General features: G+C 48.1%; 1 protein-coding gene across 3 annotated transcripts; it reads right to left on the bottom strand.

The window, feature by feature from the left end:
• On the bottom strand, positions 1-24,155 carry ndst2a (N-deacetylase/N-sulfotransferase (heparan glucosaminyl) 2a). 3 transcript variants are annotated; one of them, XM_069722575.1, is made up of 17 exons: positions 23,816-24,155; positions 16,067-16,137; positions 13,277-13,330; positions 12,858-13,031; positions 10,960-12,483; positions 9,941-10,028; positions 8,865-9,019; positions 7,597-7,782; positions 6,706-6,834; positions 6,337-6,519; positions 5,931-6,027; positions 5,721-5,844; positions 5,238-5,412; positions 4,987-5,157; positions 4,010-4,119; positions 3,771-3,873; positions 1-1,734 (listed from the first exon to the last, which is right to left on the bottom strand). In XM_069722575.1, exons 5-17 carry the CDS (start codon positions 12,034-12,036, stop codon positions 1,609-1,611), a joined length of 2,724 nt encoding a protein of 907 aa, XP_069578676.1. In that variant the 5' UTR covers positions 12,037-12,483; positions 12,858-13,031; positions 13,277-13,330; positions 16,067-16,137; positions 23,816-24,155; the 3' UTR covers positions 1-1,608. The 3 variants fall into 3 exon arrangements, with proteins under 3 accessions (XP_069578676.1, XP_069578675.1, XP_069578677.1); XM_069722574.1 differs by having other exon boundaries at positions 24,046-24,155; XM_069722576.1 differs by lacking the exon at positions 12,858-13,031 and having other exon boundaries at positions 24,046-24,155.
• Positions 24,156-26,220: the final 2,065 nt, after the last annotated feature.

Genomic DNA, 26,220 nt, shown 5'->3' with positions numbered 1-26,220 from the left:
ATCCTTCCAACCTCTCTGTGTTTATTAGAGATAATACAGTGTTGGCCTTTTGGACATTTATACAAAAACAAACAGGAAACAAGAAGACAGCAGCTGATTGGTCTCTGTACTGGCTCTGACCTCTGACCTCTGCTCTCCAGTCCTCAGAAGGGGGCTGATGTGTGTTTCATAGATATATGTTGGGTTCTCTGCTTCTCTGACCGACTGAGGTTCTGATTGGCTGCCAACAAGTCAAACCACCGCACCGGGTCTGAAGTAGTTCTGGTCCAGGACTGAACCTCTGGACCACATCCTGTCAGGGTGAGTGGAAACAGCTGCTTTATCACTATCTAAATGGTGAAAACACTCGCTGAGTGATGACAAAAATAAATAAAAAATTAACTTTGTCTAGTAAAAAAAAAATCAAACTGTTCCTCCTGTCCTGATGCGTTCAGGGTCGGCTCAGCTCAGGACTCCAGACAGGAAGTTAGAGAGTGGACACAGGAAGTGATTATTAAATCTGTCTCTTGTGGTTCCTCCAACTTTATAGAAGTGAAACCACTAGAACGGCTCTTCAGGGCAGCTTCCTGTCTTTAACTTTCAGCGGACCATTTTCATGTTATAATGAAGGTCATTATTACGAAACAAATTTTCTTGGAAAAGTCAAACATCTGAAAATATTTGAACTTTAATCTGGTCTGTCAGCTCGGTTTGAAGAATGACTTCATACTGAAGGAGCTGGGAGGCTGATTCACCTGCTCACAGTCAGGAAGACTTTTTGAAAAGCTGAAGCAGAACAGGAACTATGACGTTCTGGTCCAAAACGTCTTTCAGAAAGCACAATGACGTTTGTATCTACTGAAACAGCTCCAGAACTTTTCCTCCTCAGTGTTTAATGTGTCTGGATGAACATTAACTTTAAACGGTATTCAGGTCAGAAACAGTCTGTCTTCGTTCACCTGAGCCAATCAGAATCAGACACCTGCTGCTACAGGATGTGGGCGTCGGCCTCAGCCTGGACCGTCTGATCACCTGATCTTCACCTGGACCTGTCATCATTAGTGTCTGTCTGGAAACACATCAACCCCCTGCTGAGTGGACCTGCAGGTACACTTGTGTGAGTGTGTGTGAGTGTGTGTCTGTCCTGTCTGCTTCTCACCCTGACCAAACACATTTTAAAACCGGACTGCTTTACAATCAGTGTGGTGGAGAGATGAGGTGTGTCTGTGCAGGTGAGTCCTGTGTCCATCACACACTCCTCCGTATAAGCTCCGCCCCTCACATTAAGGCTGTCTGACCTGCTCCTTTAGAGCTACCGTGCTGCTCACCGGGCCCTCCGGACCACAGGGTTAGAGTCCGACACGCTGACCGAGGCTAAAGGCAGCAGATCAGGAGGAGGGAGTCCACCGGATGTCTCCCGAGACAGAGACGGACACGTAACAAAGACCTCGTGTTTACAGTCTTCTTTTGTCCACGGAGCAGAAGGACTACTGACATCAGCTGAAACCTTCCCGATCAGGTAGTCCAGTCTAATCCGGAGCCGGTCCTCCACCTACTCCGGTCCCAGCCTGTCCACGTCCCCCCCCCCCCGTCTCTGTGGGACGTCCGTCTGCATGGGACGTCTCAGCCTCAGCTCCAGCTGCTGCTCTGCAGTTCTAGGCGAAGCCAGGACGGCAGCGGGTGACCTAAACGGTTCAGGAGACGCAGCAGCTCCATGTTGTGTTCACGGTAGTGCTCTGTCAGGAAGGCACGTGACTGAACACACACAGACAGAGACACACACACACACACACACACACAGAGACACAACGACAGAGACACACACACAGAGACACACACACACACAGACACAACAACAGAGACACACACACAGAGACACACACACACACACACACACAGACACAACAACAGAGACACAACGACAGAGACACACACACAGAGAGACACACACACACACACACACACACACACACACACACACACACACACAACAGAGACACAACGACAGAGACACACACACAGAGAGACACACACACACACACACACACACACACACACACACACACACACACACACACACACACACACACACACACACACACACACACACACACAACAACAGAGACACAACGACAGAGACACACACACAGAGACACACACACACACACAGACACAACAACAGAGACACAACGACAGAGACACACACACAGAGACACACACACACACACACACACACACACACACACACACACACACACACACACACACAGACACAACAACAGAGACACAACGACAGACACACACACACACACACACACACACACACACACACACACACACACACACACACACACACACACACACACACACACACACACACACACACACACACACACACACACACACACACACACACATACACACACACACAGAGACACAACACACACACACACACACACACACACACACACACACACACACACACACACACACACAGACACACACACACACACACACACACACACACACACACACACACACACACACACACACACACACACACACACGACAGACACACACACACACACACACACACACACACACACACACACACACACACACACACACACACACACACACACACACACACACACACACAGGTCAGTGATCAGGGGAAGCAGAGGTAACATAAGTCTCTCCACTGTGGTTCACTGTGTCTCTGCTGTCTGGGTTTAAACTCTGATGTTATTTATTACTTTCATATTTAATAATCCCATCCCACTCTGTGACCTCACAGCTCCAAGCTGCCAACACTTCACTAACACATTTTATGTCCCTACATCTCTTTTTTAAAAGCCATGTTAATGTCCCAAAACAGGTGGACAGTTTTCATTAGAAGTGGACGGACGGTGTTTTCTAAAGTTATAATAACAAGCAGGAAAAGGATGAATCAGCAGATTAATCAGCCTACATAAATAAAGATCCATCCATCATCTAACCCTGCTGTATCCTGAACAGCCTGATGGGGGAGCTGGAGAGCATCCCAGCTGACTGTGGGTAAAGACCTGGTCCACTCTTGACACATCTTCCATGGAGATTTAATTAATTAAGAGATGAGTTTACCAAAACCACCTCTTTATCTAATATATATAAATACATATCCATAAATAAGAGTTTTTAATGACATTTAACATGTAGTTCTATCGCAGGTTTCAAGATGACAACTCTGTGTTACTATGGCAATGCAGACAGCACTTCACCTGAATCTGGAGTCAACATGAATATATTTAGCAGGTTACAGCACAAGTTCCCAGCATGCCTTGTTCCTTGTTGACATTAGACCACGTTAATAGTCGGGTACATAATCACCGTCCCACCTTGTACACTTCTGGTTTTGAGTCACAACATATTTTGTGTGAATTTGTCTTTGTTGAAATATTCCAACACTGCATGTTTTATAAAAACAAAACAAAAAGAAAGATCATTTCTACCAACATCTATTTAACTCGGTTGCTTTTATTCTTATGGGTTACGTAGGATCGGGGGCATGCTGGGTAATGGCTGGGGGAGGAGTTTCCCAGCATGTTTGTGTTTAAATACACGGTTGTAAACCACCACAGACAAACAGGATTCAGTTTATTGGCTCTCAGACGGATTCTACTGTGTTTCTACTGTAGTAGTTAGTGTTCATGAAAAGGAAGTTAGTTGATTATTCATGTAGTTGCATGATGCTGCAACTTAATACAGACAGCCAGAGAGCTCGTCGGTGACGGGGACGTGTGTGGACGTACCTCGGAGCTCATCTCCGGGTACTTCCTGCCTTTACTCTTCCCCAGACATTTGGCTCGACTTCCTTCCACCCGCTGACACCAGAAACCTTTGCTGTCGTCGTACCTGCAGACACACCAGCCATTACTTTACCTGCAGCCAACATGTTCCCCAGCAGAGGTCATCTCTGAACATCAGAACTGTCCCCTTCAACAGCACAGCTTCTCTACATGAACAGTGTGTGTGTGTGTGTGAGACTAACATTAGAGCCTGTGTGTAGTTGAAGATGGGAGTGACACCGAGGAATCTCTGGATCCCCTCCATCACCAGAGCTGGGTTGGAGCGCAGCAGGGCGCCGTCCACGATGTGGAGCTGGAGAGAGAGAGAGAGAGACAGACACACACACACACACACACACACACACACACACACACACACACACACACACACACACACACACACACACACACACACACACACACACACACACACACACACACACACACACACACACAGAGAGACACACACACACACACAGAGAGACACACACACAATATCTTAGAAACTGTCCCCGGATGATAAGACTACAGTTTGGGCTTGTTGGACCTCCTCGGGTAGAACCAGTCCAACAGAACCACGTGGTTGGTTGTCATGGCAGCTGACAGGTGTGATGGAATCATATTTTAGCCCTTCAGTAAGTCCTTCTGGTTAAACACGTGGAAGTACAGACTGGTTTCACGTTAGTTGGATGATGATTTTTAATTTTTCCAGAAGGACACTCAGAGACGAGGCGCCAATATTAAATGATTTAGTAGTTTTCTCAATGAAAGCTGAAATCTAAAAGCAGACAGATATAACGAACCCCTCTGCTCCCATCAGCACCACTCATCTCCCCGAGCCTTAGAGGCGGAGGTTTTAGGTTTAAGGACACTAATCTGTCAAACAGGATAATGTCCCATGTAGAGCACTGAAGCAGAGCGTCGGTCAAACCAGCTACATGCTGTTACCGTGGTGACAGCACTTCTTTTAGCACAAATAAAACATACAGAAGTGAGAGTGAAGGAGCAGACGAGGCTGTGACATGAAACATTACAAACGTCAGGAACACTTCATCCTGCTGCAGTGCAGGTGTGTGTGTGTGTGTGTGTGTGTGTGTGTGTGTGTGTGTGTGTGTGTGTGTGTGTGTGTGTGTGTGTGTGTGTGTGTGTGTGTGTGTGTGTGTGTGCGTGCGTGCGTTACCTGGCTGGGCTGGTAGTGCTGCAGCCAGCGCTCCAGGTGACCAGCGTAACCCCCGGGGTTAAGGCAGCGTCTCTGCAGCACCAGCAGGTCCCGGGGGGCCGAGGGTCCCGCCATCACCACCGCATGGAAGGTGTTGTTGAGGGCTGCAGGGTCCTGGTGGGCCCTCTGGTGCTGTTCATTCACACACACACACGAATCAGCAGAGAGGTCTGAGCTGCTCACAGGAACCTGGTGTGTGTTCTGGTTCTCACCTGGTACCAGGAGTAGGCCCGGTCCGACGGGTTGATGAGCACGGCCAGGATCTTGGCCCTGGGCAGCAGCGCGGCGGCTCTTTTCGGCGCCGCTTCCGTGTCGAAGTAGTTGGCGCTCTTCTCAAACATGAAGTCTGTGCTGACGTTGGAGGGGAACGGGAAGAAGTCCATGTACCTGAGAGGAACACAGAACCACATCATCAGAACAGTCCTGTTTCCACCTGAGTGTCAGAGGTTCTGTTCACTTGGGTGAAAATAATCCCTCATTAATGAGAAAATAAGCTTCAAAAAGACCTGTTTTTGGGGGCGTGTCTGTTTGATTGACAGGCCTTTGGTGCAGTCAGGTTACAGCTATCGGTGAGCTTTAAACATGGAATGATGAACTCACAGCCAGGGGGAAGAGGAGGAAGAGGAGGAGTGATGGCATCATGTCGTGGTGAGATCTGACCTCTACGTCCTCTGAGGACGGTGTGTGGAGCTCACCAGTCGATCCCGTTGTCGTAGTTGAGTCCACTGAAGAACTGGATCTCCTCGAAGGTGGCGGGGCTGGGGAAGGAGCAGGTGACGGCCGGGTGGAGGCTCAGGAATGAATGAAGCGCTGTAGTGCCTTTGAGCAAACACAGAACATGTGAAACAAAGCAGAGAGAGACGTGCCGACGAAGACGATGATGAAGCTGAGGCAGAAGGAGGAACCTGTTTTCTGCGGTCCGATGATGAGGAACTTGGGGAGTCTGTCGCAGGTCTTCTCTTTGGACCAGATGTCTTTGTGTCTTTTGTCATGACACGGGTTCTGAAAAACAAGCAGGTCCACTTCACAACAAGTAAAAACATCCAACAAGACGCTTCAGTTCACGTTGTTTGTTTTGAAAGTGTTAAATTTTTTTCAGTAAAACAGTTGAAGTTAAAAATTAATACAAATGAACAAATCCATGTTTGTTGATCGGCTGTTTTAGCTCCAGCTTGATTTAATGATCTTCTACGACGCAGCGATTCTTTACACATGACGTGAAGTCAGAACAAAACTGGAAATATAATTTTTTTGTAAAGATAAATCTGTTAGTTTGAATAAAATAAATAATAATAATGAAATGATCCCCACCTGCCAGAGCGGGTCTCTTTCCTCAGGGAAGATCTGGAAGTACTTGTCTGCCAGCTGGACGGGAGGCAGCGTCTGCAGCCGGAGGTTCGTCCAACACTGGACGAACTTCACCAGAGACTCGAAGGTGTAAAGACCCAGACGGTCGTTCCCGTAGTTCGACAGGTGAGTCATGAAGATGCTGATCTGGATCGAGGAGACAACGTGATGGAAGTTAGTCTGAATCCACCCTAAAACATCTGGAGGAAAGTTCACCTGCTCTCAGACAGGAGGGATGTGTTCCAGGTGTTGTACTGGTGTTGTAGATGGAGTTATCAGATATTCAGGGGTGGAGTCAACGGAGTCCAACACAGGTGTGTGTGTTGCTCTTACAGGGTTTAGGAGGACCGTGAGGAAGAGTTCTCCTCCTCTGATGCTCTTGTCCAGCTCCTTCGAACCTCCTGGGTACTCGTTGTAGAAGATGGTGTGAGTGAACAGACCACAGGTCTGCCGGGGCAACACCTGAAACACAGACACACAACACACTGTTCAACACCTGAAACACATCCCTCATTGTTTGTTGTATATTTATACGATTATAATCTTTTTCAGCCATTTCCTTCCTTCTCTTTGAACTCAGGTGGAGGCGGAGTCAGTGACTCATCAGTCAGCTGATTGGACCACAGGTGGAGCCAATACCACAGGTAGATGAAGCATGATGCGTTTCAGATCCTTTGTGTTGGTTTGTTCTGAGCTCCACTTCACTCCGTTCAAACTCATTCAAAACAACATAACAGGAAGCAGCACTTTCAACCGATGATGCATTTGTATGTGGAAATAAGCTTCAAGTCAGACTCTCAGTCAGCTGCTGAGTGTCAGTACCGGGTCAGACCGGGTCACTCTGGCATCAGCTGACAGTCTCTAATGACGAGTCTCCACTGAAGAAGGTCCAATGAGTTATTAAACATCATCATTTATTCATACAGGACTCCAAAAACTCTTAAAAAGTAGATTTTTAAAAATGTGTCCCGAGGTGCTCAAACCTTTGCAACACTTTTATCTGAGTGATATTTTCTACAGAAACACGGAATTTGACAGATCGGTGATGTTTCGCCTGCTGTGGGCATCAAAGCTTTACATCTGAATAATGATTATAACGCTATAAACTCACTGTTTATCCACAGAGCTGCTCTTGAATACACAGCTCCACATCTACCTTCATTTTTGGACCAAAAAAAGTGTTAGTGTGAAGTAAAGTTCACGGATGGAGGACTGTGAACTGACTTGAATCCCATTGTGGATGAAGCCCCGACGGTACCGGGCCGGCCTCAGATGGGGGTACTCCTCCGTGCTGGTCACCTTGATCCCCCACACGGACTTCCAGGCTTCGTAGAGCTGGCTGTGGACCGGGTAAACCCCAGAGTGGTGCGGAGCCACAGCGTAGCCCATATCTGTGGGGATGCCATGCTCCTGGAGAGAAGGAGGGGAGGGGGGCAGGATGTAGAGAGGGAGGGAGAAAGATGTTGTCAGGACACATCTCCTCACTTTTTATTGTGTTGTGGTTCACAAAGTGAAACCAAAAACTGTATAAAGGTGTTCGTAGCTTCCAGCTTTAAAAAAATGGTTCCGATCCAGAAGTGTCTTCTGCTGCAATACCAGCGAGTGCCACTAGAGGTCGGCTCCAAAAAGCCTCCGGCTCCATAGACTCCCATTCAACTTCTCTCATCAAATCCAAAGTGAATAAAATGTGTCCATCAGTTATCTCGGTGTTGTTAGCTAAAGTCACTCCTTCTTATTAGTTTTCTGGAGGTCCATCTGAAAATAATCCCTCATTCATTAGAAAAGAAGATTCAAGAAGACCTGTTTTTGGGGGCGTGTCTGTTTGATTGACAGGTCTGTGGTGCAGTCAGGTTACAGCTATCGGTGGGCGGGACGTAGTATCGTCAAGTGTCCAATCAGATGGGCTCCTCCCCCAGCTCGTCCAAATATGGTCACTTCCTGCTCCAAACCGCTCTAAACTAACAAAGATGGTGACGGACAAAATCTGAACTGGAGGATTCATAACATTCACAAACCAACGATGACATCACTGATGGTTGATGACATCACTGATGGATGTAGCTTGAGTGAAACCACTTTTTAATATTTTATGTTCATGTTCATTATTTTGTTTAAGTATTTACACCCAGAATTCAGGACTTTGAGTCTTTGACAGCGATTATAACTTGTTGGTAAAGTATCTACATCTTTGCACATGTGAGCAGCGTCTGGTGTTTGCAGGATGAGATCCTGCTGGAGTTCAGATTGTGTCTCATCAGGTCTGAGGATCCTTTTCTTTATGCTTTAAATGCAGCGTGTCAAACAGCAGCAGGCTGCCATGATGCTTCCATCGTAACGATGACTGATGGAGACCTGCTGAGGTGACACTCGTCTCCTCGGTTTGTCGGGTCCCACCACCTGCACACGGACCTTAGATCTGCCGGTACAGACGCCCAGAGAACACCTGCTGTTTCTTTAAAGCCGACGTGGCTCGGCGTCACGGCGCTGCTCACCTGCGCGAACACCTTGTTGAGCCTCATCTGCTCCGCCAGCACGCTGACGTTATGGAAGAGATGCGGCTGCATGTGACTCCACATGTGAGGGAACCACCAGAAGTCCATACGGTGCTGCAGCAGCATGTCGTCTCCACGGTCCTCCTCATCGGTACCTGGAGAAGGAGGAGGGGGGTGGAGGGAGAGAGAGGGAGAGGGAGAGAGAGAGAGAGAGAGAGGGAGAGAGAAGGAGAGAGAGAGAGAGGGGGAGAGGGAGAGAGAGAGAGAGAGAGGGAGGGAGGGAGAGAGGGAGGGAGAGAGAGAGAGAGAGAGAGAGAGAGAGATTTCATAATGAAATGACCTGCAGCACATTAACCTTTTATTCTGGCAGTAAAAGTTGCATCAAACATCCAGACAGACTAAAATCAACTGAGAGCTGTTCTTCAACCATTTGTAGTCGAAGTGTGAGTTTGGTCTCTTCTGAAAGGAAACACTGAAGTTTTATCTCCAACAGTCAGACTCACTAAAAGTGTTAATGCCACTGAGTTATACAAGTCTGAACACACTAAAGTAGAAGGGTTTTTATTCTCGCCTGAATTATTTTAGTAAAAAAGTGTCTGTAAATGAGTGAAGCTGTGAGCTGTTATCTGGATCCAGTCTGATCTCGTCCTGATTCAAAGTTTTACATGAGTGTCCAGGCGTTTCTGAAGAAACAGCTGTTTGGAGACATAAACATAAACAATTTACAATAACACATGAGCACTTCAAAGTTTGTAAAACGTCCATCTGGCATCGTTTTCATGATAAAACTCTTAAATATCAGCGATCCAAGCGTATTTCTGCCGAACATAAGGAGGATAAAGGTGGAGTTCCTCTGTTACATTCATGGATGGATGCTCCTGCAGCAGCGAGGAGTCTGTGACAGCAGGATTAATCTGCGGAGGGAACGTGGAGGAGAACAGCTTCCTCCCTCTTATTACTGCTGAGGCGGCATTATATACTCATTACAGTCCAGACTGCACAGGGAGGTTGTTTTTTTTAATATTCCTTTTTACAGCTCCACCGCAGTGTCATTGTAGTATTATTGTACTTCGTACCCGTGTGGTAGAACTTCCCAGAAAATCCCAGGTTGAAGGTGAAGTTGGGGACCAGCGCTCTCAGCTTGGTCTGAGTGTTGATTAAAGCCTGCGAGAGGATGACAAACATTATATTTAAAATCTATTCAAAAACAATTGAATTATCACCTCATGTAGCTTAACCTCAACAAGGAATCAGTCACATGTGGCATCATTTGATATTTGCCACAAATTTTATAATGCTGGATGAAAATAAACCAAAAGGTACCAACATATCTGAACAAGCAAACATTTGATCCTCAGTGAAACTACCTTATAATAATAATAGTAGTAATAATAATAATAATAATAATAATAAGTCAGTCCACCCCTACATTAATTTCACCTTCAGATCCACCAGACTAGAATCAGGTTTCATGATGAGAAGCTCCTTATTGATTCCTTTAAACCTGTAGGACTGTTTCCATGCCCAGTCATTCCTCTCTTGCAGCTCAGATTTTGGTCTCTACCAGCTGAATATCGTGGAAAATGAAACATTAAAACTAAACCGAGTTCACCAGCTCGTCTCTAACGGTGTCCATCTGCTCAGCAGGAAGTAAGATTTCTCTGCAAACCAGCTGCAGCCATGTCGCTCTGATCAGTGAGAGCTGTCGACCAAACAAGGTGAAACTCTCAATAACGGCGAAAGAAAGATCCATAAATAAATAACTGCCGCTGCAGACGGAGCTGATAAATCTCAGAGTTCATCACCACAAGCGGCATCATTAATCACTCACATCCCTTCATACATTTCATAAATATTGATGAGAGCTACTTTAATGTATTAGTAATCCTTCTCCTGCTGAAGTGCTCAACAACAGTCACTGCACGTCAGCATCTGAAAATCGTACACAAAAAAACAAAAAAAACATCTGAAATGTGCCTTTAACTCTTTCAGCATGTCGGACGATAACGTTCTGAACATCTCCTTAACATGTTGGATAAATGCAAACTCAGCATCAGTTCACCTCTGATCATTACGGCCGGCTCGGCTCACCCACCTCCACGTCGGACACCTTCATCCGGGTTCCCTCCTTGCCAACGAATATATCGTCCACGTCCACCAGGATGTGCCGGTCCAGGGACAGACACAGTCTCTTCCCCGTCAGATAGGCGATGGCGTCCACAAACACCAGTTTGTGAAGCCAGTAGTTGAGGTTGTTTCCAAAGAGGACTCTCTGAATGCCGTCGTGGAGCCCCAGGTCCTGGATCACGGTGGCGTGGAGGGCCCGCAGCGGGCCGGGCCCTAGATGTGCGAGAGCCTCGGAGGACTTGGTGCTGGCCAGAAGCACGGGTTCATAGGTCGAGTGGTTGGACTGGAAAATGGTCCAGTCGTCGCCCGGCAACGGGCCCTGCTCCACCTGGTTGGGCTTGGTGATGTAGAGCAGCGGAGCGTTGGGGTTGATCCGGTAATCCCTGAGGCCGAGGTGGGAGTGGAGAAAGAGGGGGAAACCTTTGAGCTGCGCGCTGAGCAGAGAGTTTTCATTCGCTTTGAAGAAGCCAATGACACCGACTCCGTACTCGGCGCAGTACTTGTCCAGCAAGTCCCGGTTCCACGCGTCCAGGTTGACGTACTTCAACACGTTTTCATAGATGATGAGCGTGTATCGCCCCCGGTTACGCTCCGTCAGTGTGGGCATGTCGCCTTTACCAGGAGCGATCTCAGTCCGGTAATGGAAGCGACTGGACTCTAATATGGCTACGATCTCCTGACCCAGCTGGGAGTAGATGCTCTCCACGAACACCAGAACCACCGGCTCGGTTCTGGAGTTGTCCATCGCCTTCACCTGACGCAGGCGTCCCTGGCGAGGGGGAAGGAAGAGAGGAGCCCTCTGGCCCCCCGGCCCTCCACTCGCAGCCCCCGTACTGACCCCCAGGGACGCCCCCCCACCTCCTCCTCCGCAGTCACTGAAGGGCAGCGGGGGGGCCTCCTTGATTTTGGGGCTGTTGGAGACATAGTAAGCTAGGAAGGCCATGGACAGCAGGCAGAAGATGATGAGTGCCAGGATGAGGCGGTGAAGCTCCAGCTGGCGGACACCTCGCAGTAGCTTCCAAACGCCCAGGCCTGCACCCACCATGGTGTTGGAGGGCGGAGGCAGGTCTGGTCGGCGCAGGGGAGCAGAGAGGTGGAGCGGGGGGGCGAGGAGAGGGGGACGGAGGAGGAGGAAGATCTAACAGTAGACACAGGCACTGAGCTGTGCTGAAGAATAGCCATTTACACTATGTCACCATGGCCAGCATCATCCATTACCTGTTCCGCACGTCGACCTGGGCAGTGCAACAACACTCTCAGGCGACCGAAGGGACGAACAGATGATTATTGGAGAGATGGGAAGACAAATATCAGTCCGGAAGAGGCCTCTTCCTCTCTTTCAAGCAGCTGAGCAGGTGTCTCTACTGGCAGACGTGTCCATCTGTAGGTGTCTGTGTTGTCTCTCAGCAGGGGGGGCATCGGTGCTGGTGGTCCGTGCTGCGGGGCTGAACCCCTTCAGGCCACCCAGCCTGGACATCTCAGAGAGGGACACCTAGAGGACGAAGGCAGGGAAAGGTTAGCGAAAGACACTTCTTATAGCTGCTCTGTATAATTCTGACATGTCTGCAGCTGCAGGTTAAAACCACAGACTGGATATAAAAGAGTTCGTAGCTTCAGGTCTGAAAAATGGTTCCGATCCAGAAGTGTCTTCAGCTGCAATACCAGCGAGTGCCACTAGAGGTCGGCTCCAAAAAGCCTCCGGCTCCATAGACTCCCATTCAACTTCTCTCATCAAATCCAAAGTGAATAAAATGTGTCCATCAGTTCTCTCGGTGTTGTTGGCTAAAGTCACTCCTTCTTATTAGTTTTCTGGAGGTCCATCTGAAAATAATCCCTCATTCATTAGAAAAGAAGATTCAAGAAGACCTGTTTTTGGGGGCGTGTCTGTTTGATTGACAGGCCTGTGGTGCAGTCAGGTTACAGCTATCGGTGGGCGGGACGTAGTATCGTCAGGTTTCCGATCAGATCGGTCAGATCCACCTCTGGCTCCTCCCCCAGCTCGTCCAAATATGGTCACTTCCTGCTCCAAACCACTCTGAACTAGTAAAGATGGTGACGGACAGAATCTGAACTGGAGGATTCATAACGTTCACAAACCAACGATGACATCACTGATGGTTGATGACATCACTGATGGTTGATGATTGGTTAGAACGGGGTAAACAATTGAAGGAACACTCCACCAACAACCTGAACTAAAGGCTTCTCTATTTGGAAAAATAACTGACTGTAGTTCCTGTAATTCCTGTACTTCACCTTTTGTTGACTGAGGTCTGTAATCTCACCTCAAAAACACTGCAGACCTGAAAAACTTCTGATCCAGATGTCAAGAACCGGTTCTGTGTTGAAGAGAAGAAACAGGACACATGTTGGTAAAACAGTGATCTATTCAGTCAAGTCTTTACATATTCAACTTCTAAATAAAACATTCAAGAAGCTTCACATAGTTTGAGCAAAAACTTTCAACACAAAATGAATACAAGCGCGGCCTTGTTCATGTCAGCACCAGGTCAAAACTTAACATGAAACCCTTTTTTAAATTGAACTCATGAAACAGGAAATATCCTGAAAATATCCACCGGAAACACAACAAACAGGCAGTCATACGACCACCGGCAACACAATCCAAAGACAGCGTCACAACACAAGCATGAAGTGAAGAGATGGGTCCTTTGCTGTTTGCTGACAGTCACACACATCCCGACCCCCCATCACACACCTCCCACCCTCCACAGGGGGGAGTCCACATGGAATAAAAAGCTCCAAACCTCTGAACTGGGAGGTGATTGACTGACTTCAGGTAAACGATGCTGATTTCAGGGGAGGTCAGAAAATACGTGCAAATGTCCGAACATCCCGACTTCAGGCACCGGCGTGAACAACGGAAACGTTTAGTCGCACTAAAAGAGCTGCTTCATGATGAAGGACCTGTGTGTGTGTGTGTGTGTGTGTGTGTGTGTGTGTGTGTGTGTGTGTGTGTGTGTGTGTGTGTGGTCCTCCTCCTGTGAGTGACAAAAAGAGAATGTGCTGCTTATAGGAAAACACACACACACACACACACACACACACACACACACACACACACACACACACACACACACACACACACACACACACACACACACAGGCTTCTCATTCATGTGTTCTGTGGTCTTCCAGCTGGATGAACGTGAACACAGACGCTCGGCTGAAAAGAGGTTTTTTTTCAAAGTGGATGAAAGACGTGAGTGACAGCTGGACACTGAATGTTGTCATCTCTCTAAAACTCTTAATTGGTGGCGATGTAAATAATCACATCCTCCTGAATACACACACAGAGCATCCTCGGAGGCATCGCACAACATGTCCCATGTGACCTCCTGTGGGTCATCACTACACTACACTCACTACACTACAGAACAATCTTCTACATTGTGTGTCTTATAGTTTGGATCCACGGCCCTTTTTCATGAAGGCCTTTCTTCATTTGTCTTTATTGAAAAGCTCCAAAAGTTTTTAAAAAATTTAGATTTTTTTCCCCATTACTTAGTCCGGTTCACTTTGGTTGCTCTATTTTCAAAAGTTAGGAAGGAAGAAGGCATGCTGGGAAATGCTAATTAGTTTGTCCAATGAATTTACTGCCTGTCATTTGTGATAGTTTGGCTTTTAGATTATTTCTACATGTGAAATTTAAAAGCTTCTGAAGAATTATGAACCTGGAAAACATCCAACATGAATTTCGTTTTACACGGTGATTTAGTTTTACAGTTTCAGTTTTCTTCTAATTATTCCGACAGAGAGGAAAAGCTCGTTCCCTGTAAGTGGGTCAGGCCTCTTGTTTTAATATTGTTTCTACAGTATCAGTGTTTTTCCAGCAGAAGATAAGGCCACCACTTGAAGAAAGTGATTAAATTCTTCAACTGTTTTCATTTCCTAATGGACGGGCCACATCCTCGCTGGGAGTGGAGCCAGACATGGATTATCCCTGGCAGTGTACTGCAGTGCATTTTGGGTAGTCACTGTGGGCCTGAATTAATATCACAACATTTCTGTGAAAACATACGGAGAAATATTTTGTAAAATTTCAAGAACATACAAGTGGTCGAGTTCTGGTTTTATATATCAGCATGAATGTGACAGTTTGCCTTCAGATATTCAGTAAAAACTGACATCTCACTGGTTTGTTGAACATGTGATGTTTAGTGTCCAGAACACAGAAGTCTCTCTGAGGAACTAAAACCTGCAGCTGTGCATCGTTACACACCTTTCTCACAGCATATTAACAATCATACTGATAGTACTGTGAACAATACAATGTGGCACACTCAATTATCCAACACGTAGTTCTGACCCAGAGATCTGATTGGTCAACGTGCTCAAATCATCATGACATCACATCCTGCTCATCACTACAAATATCCCTCCACCTCCTCAATGGGAATATAGAATTAGAATAGAATTTCATCTAATAAGTATATAATGTAGTTTCTACTTGTTCTAGTTCCATTAAATGACCCATTTGGTGAAGTCGGGTCTCTTTTGGTCCTTTTTGGTCGCTCTGAGCACCCGTACCGTAACACAACGGATAGTCACGCACTTACAATCCTAGAGGAGGCTAGCTGGACCGGTTTGGTTTGAACACATGACACGGAGCTAAAATGTTGAAAACACATGAGTCCATGGATATCTTTGTTCATCAGATATCTTTGTTCATCAGATATCTTTGTTCCTCAGATATCTTTGTTCCAACCAGACTGAGCTGGTTGATCAGTTCAGTGTTTCTATGTTCTGTATTTATTCAGTTGGAGACTAGAAATCCTCTCTGTTGCTGATAACGAGCTCCAGCTGTTTAATGGCTGACTGAGAAATGCTGAACACTCCTCTGGGAGCCACAACGAACATCCTCCAGCAGCAGCAGCAGCAGCAGCAGCAGCAGCAGCAGCACTACGAGCCAACAGGATGGAAGATGACCAGCATTTCATGTGAATCCTAATTAATAATATCAAGCTGAGCAAAATGGAGAGATCTGTCGAGGAGTCTGAAGCAGTGAACATCATGTTTTAAGAGTTCATTTGGGTGTTTTTTAAGATGCTGACCTGCTTGGACTTTCCACAGTCACGAGTCCTTCAGCTCCACATCGCTGGGATCATCTGAAACAAGAGGAGGACTGACAAGAGACACACTATGTGACTTTAAGGCAAACTGTGGACATAAATAAATACAAAGGAAACAGAAGGAGAGCACTGTTCAAAAAAAGTAAGGTCTGAGGACAAGTCTTCATGATTCTGATCTTTCTTTGGACCTCTTGATGACTGGGAGGAACATGAACAGGTTCACCGGAGGAATTTGGACTGAAGAGGGTCGAGTGTCATTTTATGTTTGTTAAAACTGATTCTAATATTCTACTCTCAAGGTCAAGTGGTAGAAACCAGAGGTCAACCGATAGAGGATGTCTGGAGCCAGCTGGATCTGTCTGGGGGAACCACGACGTCTAAAGACTGCTCTTCAAACGAAACCTTTCAAATACAGTTAAAAACAAATGTTCATGATCACAGAAGCTCTTCAGATAATCAGGCCGAAACAATTCAACAGCTGGGAGTCACGCATCACTAAAGAAGAGATGATAATAATCTTATTTGAAAAGTTATGAGGGAAACTTTCAAAAAATCATGATGATCAATTTAACAGCCAATCATCAGTGTTTGACATTTCTCCAGTGGAGACATTCTACGTCTCCGACTTTAGAGCAAAACTGGAGGACAAAGTGTCCCATCATTGTCTGCTGGTGAGCAGCCTGAACGGCGACAGCAGCTGAACACGAACGGATCCACTGTTGGAGATCAAAATAAACTCCATCCTCGGAGCGAAGCGGAGTTCCTGAGTCGATGCACTTCGCTGACTGTCGTGAATGAAATGAGCTGCATTTTGTTCAGAGGAGCAGCGACGGAGTCTCCGAGCTTTCTCACTCACATTATGTGCTCAGAAGTTACCGACGTGAATGAGCACTGAGGGGGAAAAAAAGGAACATTTCCAACCCAAAAAGCACAGTGAGTGAAACCTGAAGTGTCCCGCTGGTGCAGCTGAACGAAACGTTTTATTTTTCCACACACCTGTAACCAAGTGGTGACAACATGCTTCCTAGTGAACAGTCACATGAACATCTGGTAATTATCATCACAGAAAACAACCCGAGCTACGCTCTCCCCCTCTAAACTGCATGGAAGTTACATGTTCGTACTGTAACGTGTCATTTTCTGTTCCTTAAAACAGATTTGATAACATTGATATAACAGGAACCAGCATCCAACCCGTACTGTAATATCAGAAGTTCAGTTCTCACATCATGAACAAACATCTAAATGGAACATCTCTGTTATTATGTAAAGTTATGCAGAAAGAGTTGTTGTTGTGTTTTGGCCTCATATATATATATATATATATTTATGTATATTTATTTATATAAAAAACTCATATACAACTCGTATATAACTCATTACAGCCCCCGGAGGCGAGAGGTTGGAATAATACCCAGTTCTTCATAGCACAGATGATGTTAACAGCCTGAGGGGATGAAAACAAGCTTGGACACGGGACACAAAGATTCTTCCACAAACTATTCATTAGAGGCTTCCTGCCGTGTCTCAACATGTGGCAGCCCACCTTCACACCTTCACACCTCACCCTGCAGGGACACTCGCTCCACAGGAAACCTGAAAATGGGCCCGAGCTACAGATTCTGCAGGAACACACCGACAGAGCCGACATGTTGCTGCTGATCTACACGACGTTCATTCACTCCCATCATTTGTCACATTTATATTTAACTAGTCAGGTGGCCGTCCTGCCACAGAGACACCTCCACATGCTATCACATCCTGGTGTGACGTCGGCACTCTGAGCAGGGAGCATTTATTTCTGATGAACTCTGTTCTGAAGACGATGAACTCGACTGGCTAAAGATGTGTAACTTTAGTGAAGGCTGCAGTCATCAGTTTCTGTACAGTCTGTTGGTGGTAAAAACTCATCCCGTCATATCCAGCTATCACAAGCTATTCTGTGAAATTTAGAAAAAAATGACATGAAGCCCAGATGTCCCAATTTTACACCAGCACCCGAACGCAGCATGTATTACAGGATCCGTGTGGAGTTCACAGACGTGAAATTTAACAGTTCATAAACGTCAAAGAGTGTCTCAGACATTTATAAACATGTATGTTTACCTCTCTCCGTGTTCGTGTGTTGACTGGTACACACATTTGTTAGTAACCCAACTCAAGCACGAATCACCGTGTACATACAAGTTTTTCATTTATAGGTGATTTAATAGTTTGTGACCATCTGAGGTGTAATTTCTCTGCATGCACTGGATCAGAAGAGGTTTCAGACCCTCTCTACACAGGAAGATCTGTGTTTATTTACTTGTTTATTTGCATATAAAGCGAGGACGTGAGGTGCCGGGTGTAAACTGCTGCTCTGACAGCGGTCCACTTTGTGACCGGATCACCCAGAACACGTGTTGCTGCCAGGTGTGAACAGAGACCGTCTCTCAGCACTGAGGGGGGACGACGGTCCAGGGGGGACAACGGTCCAGGTGGGCCGCGATCAGCCGGGCGTACCGAGCGGGACCAGCGGCCGTCATGGACAAACGCCTCTCACCTGACCCGACCGCTCCGGATCTCCACGATGACCAGAACTCACTCAACACCGGACAAAAACAGGACATCGGACAAAAGGAAGCTGTGCCACCGTCTGCGTTTGGCCCCGTGACATCGTCCAGGTGCTCGTGTTTGCTCGTGTTCACGCTCTGTTTCCAACAACAGACACACAACGGACAGCTGTCGACGACACACGGGACGTTTATCCAACGGACGAGCCGAGGCCCGGTACCAGCAGCTCTGCACCGTCAGACATACTGAGATGGGAATACGAGCTGATAAAATGCTGTCTGACAGGAATCGAATTTTATTAAAAAAAGAATCTTTGCATAAAATGAAAAACTGCATCAACCACCAAACTACCAGCAGGGCTGCTCCCAACAAACCAAGACGTGTTCAACCACGAGAAGAACCTTGAAGCTGCAGCCGCTGCCATGACAGTGTTCCTCTTTGTGAAGGCGGCCCGGTGGGGAACCTGGAGGTGATAGAGGGTCAATGGGCCCTTGTTGTGGCGAGTGAGTGCTGAAAGCAGTGATGAAGTTTCTATAATTAGCAGTGAAGTGTTCGGATTGATATTTTCCTTGTTCTTATGTGCTGTGAAATCTTAACAGTCATGATGCAAACTGTAACCTTTGTGCAGATAAAAAGTTCACATATGAGTCTGTGTGCAGCTCAGTGCTGTTAAATTCCAGCGGCCTCCGTTATATCTAAACAGAATAACGCTGATGGTTGAGAGTCCAGCTGGTCAGGATGAGACATCGACACACTGACAAGAGAATTTATTTTACAATAAGTTCTGTAAAATAATAAAATGACTATTACTCCGATTATAGAGTCGTGTTTAGAATGTTTTTTTTTACATTTAGAATGTTAATTTTCTCTTAATACATTCGATTCTAATGACATGATTTCCACATCACCAGCAGGTGGCAGTAATGCATCAAAAAGCTGTTTGTCAAAACACCATAAAAGGAAAGAAGAACATGTTACTACCCTGACCACAGACTGGATATAAAAGAGTTCGTAACTTCAGGTCTGTAAAATGGTTCCGATCCAGAAGTGTCTTCAGCTGCAATACCAGCGAGTGCCACTAGAGGTCGGCTCCAAAAAGCCTCCGGCTCCATAGACTCCCATTCAACTTCTCTCATCAAATCCAAAGTGAATCAAATGTGTCCATCAGTTATCTCGGTGTTGTTAGCTAAAGTCACTCCTTCTTCTTAGTTTTCTGGAGGTCCATCTGAAAATAATCCCTCATTCATTAGAAAAGAAGATTCAAGAAGACCTGTTTTTGGGGGCGTGTCTGTTTGATTGACAGGCCTGTGGTGCAGTCAGGTTACAGCTATCGGTGGGCGGGACGTAGTATCGTCAGGTTTCAAATCAGATCGGTCAGATCCACCGCTGGCTCCTCCCCCAGCTCGTCCAAATATGGTCACTTCCTGCTTCAAACCGCTCCGAACTAACAAGATGGTGACGGACAGAATCTGAACTGGAGGATTCATAACGTTCACAAACCAACGATGACATCACTGCTTGCCTGCGACAGACTTCCTGTTGTTCCAGTCGTCTATAATAAACTGTCAGTAATCAGTGTGTCCATCACTGCTGTCTCTCTCGGCGGTCCATCGACTGCCCTGTGTGGCGCTGGCAGCTTTTTTAGTCGCCGGCTGTTTAAAATCCATAACAGAGTTACCACAGAAATCAAACAGCTCCACTTCCCACAGGGCCGGGTTTTATTAGCCTGCCTCATACATAAACACCATCTCTGTGTGAAACCACCCCGGGACCTTCCTCTTAATTATCAGCCCTTATCTCAGACATCAGTAATACGCTCTCAGGACACAAGTGGGCTCGGGCTTCCAGCTCGGCTCTAATTGCGTCTCCACTCTGAAACAGAGACGAACCAGTCAGTCATCAGAGCGGCGAACCTCACAAAGGGAAATGGGCTTTTTATAGCCGGCTCAGTCTCAACACAACTCTTCTTTTGAATTCTACCACAAAACTGTCTGTCAGAATAGAAAGTGTCGTTTCTTATTCTGCATCGCTGAGAAGAAAGTCACGTTCTGCAAAGCGACCGGTGATGATCCAAATCCCATTCACCGTTACATAAGGCCTAATGATGCAGGACACATCCTCTCTGACGGAGGATTTCTGAGGGTTTGTTGTTGCTCGTGGTGACGATCTGTTTGACAAAACCCGACAGACTTGGGTCGAGAGAAAGATGTCTATCTGAGGGTTGAGATGTTGGAGGAGAGTCGTGATTCTCATCCGTCACTGACCGGACGGTTGAATTTGGTTCACGACAAAGTGTCTTTAAATCTAACAGGATGGATGTGAGAGAGTTTCAGGTTCCTTTTTTTCCTCCTCCACTGCTTCACGCTCACATCTAGCATGTCGGAGGGTTAACAACGGAAACATGCAAATCCTGCATCCAGCAAAACAAATGCAGCGGGGGGGGGGGGTCAGCGTCGACACCACAATATGACAGAAGATCTTCATCTCACAGCTGTCGCAGGTTAACTCCCACTTCCTCCATCTCTTTCACCAACAGGTCTCCATCACAGACCCACTACACCCCCGCTCGTCTGACGGAGACAGACTCCACAACATAACAAGTGTAAAACTACACAGAGATTCACGATGGATCCTGAACTTCAGTCGGGTTTACTGGAGTCCGGGACAAGCGAACAAAGTCCTCATTCAAACAGCTGCTATTTGATCACGTTAGGTAAACATAAGGAATCGGGCCGAGCACAGTGTCAGCTTTGTGTTTGACGTAGTCGATACTGAAAGTACCGCATCAAGTCTGGAGATAGAAAAACAAAAACAAAACCCATGACATCATTCAATGCTGTTAATTCTTCGTGACATTCACGATATTATTTTTCTTAATTTAAATGGGCAGCTTGATTCGGTCATCACACATCAGGCAAAGTGCTCTGAGAGGATTAATGTGCTGCTGTATAATAAACCTGAATTAGAGCGGACATGTTCCGACTACTTTTCTGACACTAATCTGATATTAGCTGCAATGTGCATCTAAAACAAATACAATATTGCAGTCATGTGACTGCTGGAGTGAATTTTTGATGAATCAGAAGTTCTTGATCACATTCTGGTTCCAGATCCAACACGCTGATCCTGCAATATCCTGAAGAAGTGTGCCGTCCCGGACTGGACCGACTCAGGACACCAGGAGCTGTAACAGTCCTGCACATCAACAGCTGAACATCACCGGATGGTGCAGTTAGTGAGGGAGGTCTGCGGTTCTTCTCCTCGTGTTGAGCATTAATAATTCTTCCAGAGTCCAGTTTGTGGTTCTGTCTTCCTCCTCTGTGTGGCTGCAGCACACATTTACTGTGGTTACCATCGCAGTTCATTTTCAGATTCAACCTCCAGCGTTATTTCCTCTTAATTCACACCTAACGTCTTGTTTCAGGGGGAAACGTAAGTCACTATGTTTGTCGTATGAGCCCGAGTTAGCTCGCTGGCTTTACATCCATCAGCAGACGGATGGAACCACGAAGCACCGCTTGCTTTTTCACACCGAGGCAGATGAAGGGAGAGACAATGGCCTGGACACGCTGGGAAATATCATTCAAAGGTCCTTCTCACACCTGACATCAACATGCATCGCTGTTGGTGTGAATGAAGCGCTTTGTAAGCCTCTGAAGTGAAAAGACACTGGAAGTGCAACTATTTAGGTGGTCCAGGACACATTCAGGTCCATCCAGGACACATTCAGGTCCGTCCAGGACACATTCAGGTCCACGTCACCAACAGCGTCGCTGGCCCCGTTCCCATTTGGCTGTTTTCAAACCGGACACATGCGATCTGACTGCAAGTCTCACCAGCAGAAGTCCAGGTGGAAACACACCGACGAGGCGTTGAGGTCCGATCTGTTCAGGTCTGACACGCATGAGTCCACGTTTGTTTTTTAAACACAATCCACCCTGAGGACACATTGTAAGACTGCTCAGCTGACGTCCTCTGAACATCAGTAAAAATAAACAGCTCCATGTTCCTGTGTTGGTATCTGACCCGTCACGTTACAGCAGGTTCGTTAGTTTGGGATTGTTTTTGCTTTTTCCCTCCATCTGTCGTTCACCTGATCTGATCTCTGCCTGCTCTTCTTTTATTTATTAACCCTAACCCTAACCCTAACCCTAACCCTAACCCTAACCCTAACCCTAACCCTAACCCTAACCCTAACCCTAACCCTAACCCTAACCCTAACCCTAACCCTAACCCTAACCCTAACCCTAACCCTAACCCTAACCCTAACCCTAACCCTAACCCTAACCCTAACCCTAACCCTAACCCTAACCCTAACCCTAACCCTAACCCTAACCCTAACCCTAACCCTAACCCTAACCCTAACCCTAACCCTAACCCTAACCCTAACCCTAACCCTAACCCTAACCCTAACCCTAACCCTAACCCTAACCCTAACCCTAACCCTAACCCTAACCCTAACCCTAACCCTAACCCTAACCCTAACCCTAACCCTAACCCTAACCCTAACCCTAACCCTAACCCTAACCCTAACCCTAACCCTAACCCTAACCCTAACCCTAACCCTAACCCTAACCCTAACCCTAACCCTAACCCTAACCCTAACCCTAACCCTAACCCTAACCCTAACCCTAACCCTAACCCTAACCCTAACCCTAACCCTAACCCTAACCCTAACCCTAACCCTAACCCTAACCCTAACCCTAACCCTAACCCTAACCCTAACCCTAACCCTAACCCTAACCCTAACCCTAACCCTAACCCTAACCCTAACCCTAACCCTAACCCTAACCCTAACCCCCTAACCCTAACCCTAACCCTAACCCTAACCCTAACCCTAACCCTAACCCTAACCCTAACCCTAACCCTAACCCTAACCCTAACCCTAACCCTAACCCTAACCCTAACCCTAACCCTAACCCTAACCCTAACCCTAACCCTAACCCTAACCCTAACCCTAACCCTAACCCTAACCCTAACCCTAACCCTAACCCTAACCCTAACCCTAACCCTAACCCTAACCCTAACCCTAACCCTAACCCTAACCCCTAACCCTAACCCTAACCCTAACCCTAACCCTAACCCTAACCCTAACCCTAACCCTAACCCTAACCCTAACCCAGCTAGCTCCGCGGAGCCTCAGTGGACCGTAGCTAATGTTAGCACGCCAGCTCTCACCTCCGGAACCGGCCCGGGACCCGAACCCGGTGTCCTACACGGTCTGTTCCCTGCACGTCGCTGGCTGATCCGTGAGCTTGTCCCGCCGGTGAGACCGCCAGACAGTCCGGTCCCGGAGAGCCGGGGACCGGCAGCTAGCTCCAGGCTAACAGACATCTCCCGACCAACGGCCCTCACGGAGTCATCGGAGTGGAGAACAACAAAAGAACCGCCGGTGGTTCTGGACTCACCGGTACTGGTCCGGGACACACGACCCTCCGGGACACGGACAGGACCACGTTCACACGCTCAACTGAACTTCGGCGCGGCGGTACTCAGTCAGCCATCTTGGTTCTGGAGCCCCGGACTCAACCAAGTCTGGCGCAGCGGGAGGGGGGGAGGAGAGAGAGGGAGGGAAGGAGGAGGGAGGGGGAGGGAGGGGGAGAGAGGAGGAGGAGGGGAGGGGAAGGAGGAGAGAGGGAGGGAGGGGGAGGAGAGAGGGAGGGAGGGAGGGGAGGGGGAGGGAGGGGGGGGGAGGAGGAGGAGGGAGGGAGGGCAGGAAAGAGAGAGAGGAGGGAGGGAGGGGAGGGGGAAGGAGGAGAGAGGGAGGGAGGGGGAGGAGAGAGGGAGGGAAGGAAGAGGGAGGGAGGGGGAGAGAGGAGGAGGAGGGAGGGAGGGGAGGGGGAAGGAGGAGAGAGGGAGGGAGGGGAGGAGAGAGGGAGGGGGAGAGGAGGAGGAGGGAGGGGGGAGGAGGAGAGAGGGAGGGAGGGGGAGGAGAGAGGGGAGAGAGAGAGGGAGAGAGAGGGAGGGAGGGAGGGGAGGGGGAAGGAGGAGAGAGGGAGGGAGGGGAGGGGAGGAGAGAGGGAGGGGGAGAGGAGGAGGAGGGAGGGAGGGGGAGGAGGAGAGAGGGGAGGAGGAAGGAGGAGAGAGGGGGGAGGAGGAGGGGGAGAGGGACGAGGGGAGAGGAGGAGGAGGGAGGGGGAGAGGAGGAGGGAGGGAGGGGAGGGGAAGGAGGAGGGAGGGAGGGGGAGGAGAGAGGAAGGGGAGGGAGAGAGAGAGGGGGGGGGAGAGAGGGAGAGAGGGGGAGGAGAGAGAGAGGGGAGGGAGGGAGGGGAGGGGGAAGGAGGAGAGAGGGAGGGAGGGGGAGGAGAGAGGGAGGGGAGGGGGAAGGAGGGGGAGAAGAGAGAGAGAGGGAGGGAGGGGAGGGGGAAGGAGGGGAGGAGAGAGAGAGGAGGGAGGGAGGGGAGGGGGAAGGAGGAGAGAGAGGGGGAGGAGGGGGAGAGAGGGAGGGAAGGGGGAGAGAGAGGAGAGAGGGGGAGGGAAGGGGAGAGGGGAGGAGGGAGGGGTAAGGAGAGAGGGGGAGGAGGTCAAAACGTAACCCAGACATCCCCCCCCCCCATAGCAGCAGGATGGTTCAGCTCAGTTCACCAGCTGGACTACAAGCTTCATCAAACAGGACTTTAGAACCCTGATGGTAAAAGTAGAGCGCTGTCTGGCAGAACCAGAGATGGTTCCACAGGAGATGGTTCTGAAAGATGAAGGCGGCACTCCGAGGGAGAACGGTTCTGTTGGTATAACGAGGTACTGTCAGGTCTTCGCCGGGTTATTCAGGGCGAAAACAGAAGGATGAAATAAATTGTATTTTTGACTTCACAGGAAGCCGATAAAGAAGTTAACAGTCGGTTCAGATCAGCTGGAGTCACTGAAACATCCTGATGGGAAGAAACCACATCAGTCTGGAGGAACAAACACGGAGACAGGAGGTTCTGGAGGAACAAACACGGAGACAGGAGGTTCTGGAGGAACAAACACAGAGACAGGAGGTTCTGGAGGAACAAACACGGAGACAGGAGGTTCTGCTTTTAACCGTACGGTGCAGGTTCAAGAAGGCGGTCGGACAGATGCGCTTCATGTGCAGTTACAGCTTGCTGTAAAATAACCAGAACTGGATCTCGTCGTACCACCCAGATATGTTCAGACAGTTCAGGGTCAAACTAACAACTCCAGTTTGTCTGAGCTCATCAGTAAATTAGACCGATTGGTTTCATCTGCCTTCATAGATCCGTTTTATCGCGGAGCACCGACTGATTCAACTCTCCTCGAGGTCCGATCTCAAGTGGACTCACCCGAGACTCAATGAGATCCACAAGAGGCCAGCAGGAGTACGGTGGAAACACCCACGAAGTGATGAGGTCCGATCTGGTCAGGTCCGATCTGTTCGGGTCCGATCTGTTCGGGTCCGATCGGTTCAGGTCCGATCTGGTCAGGTCCGATCTGTTCGGGTCCGATCGGTTCGGGTCCGATCGGTTCGGGTCCGATCGGGTCGGGTCCGATCGGTTCAGGTCCGATCGGGTCAGGTCCGATCGGGTCGGGTCCGATCTGGTCGGGTCCGATCGGGTCGGGTCCGATCGGTTCGGGTCCCATCG

The sequence above is a fragment of the Brachyistius frenatus genome, unplaced genomic scaffold (genome assembly GCF_029030835.1).
Source record: "Brachyistius frenatus isolate BFR_SWC_R1_liver_20210118 unplaced genomic scaffold, ASM2903083v1 Contig_296, whole genome shotgun sequence".
In the NCBI taxonomy this organism is placed as follows: domain Eukaryota; kingdom Metazoa; phylum Chordata; class Actinopteri; family Embiotocidae; genus Brachyistius; species Brachyistius frenatus.
Note: the sequence above shows the minus strand (reverse complement) of the source record. Positions and strands in the feature narration are given on the sequence as shown.

Excerpts from the sequence above, each read along its gene's own strand:
- ndst2a (XM_069722575.1), bottom strand. The coding sequence starts at position 12,036 with ATGGTGGGTGCAGGCCTGGGCGTTTGGAAGCTACTGCGAGGTGTCCGC. Across the intron at positions 7,783-8,864 it reads TCAACAAGGTGTTCGCGCAG|GAGCATGGCATCCCCACAGA; the intron begins GTGAGCAGCGCC and ends CCTTCTCTCCAG. Across the intron at positions 6,028-6,336 it reads AAAGAGACCCGCTCTGGCAG|AACCCGTGTCATGACAAAAG; the intron begins GTGGGGATCATT and ends CTTGTTTTTCAG.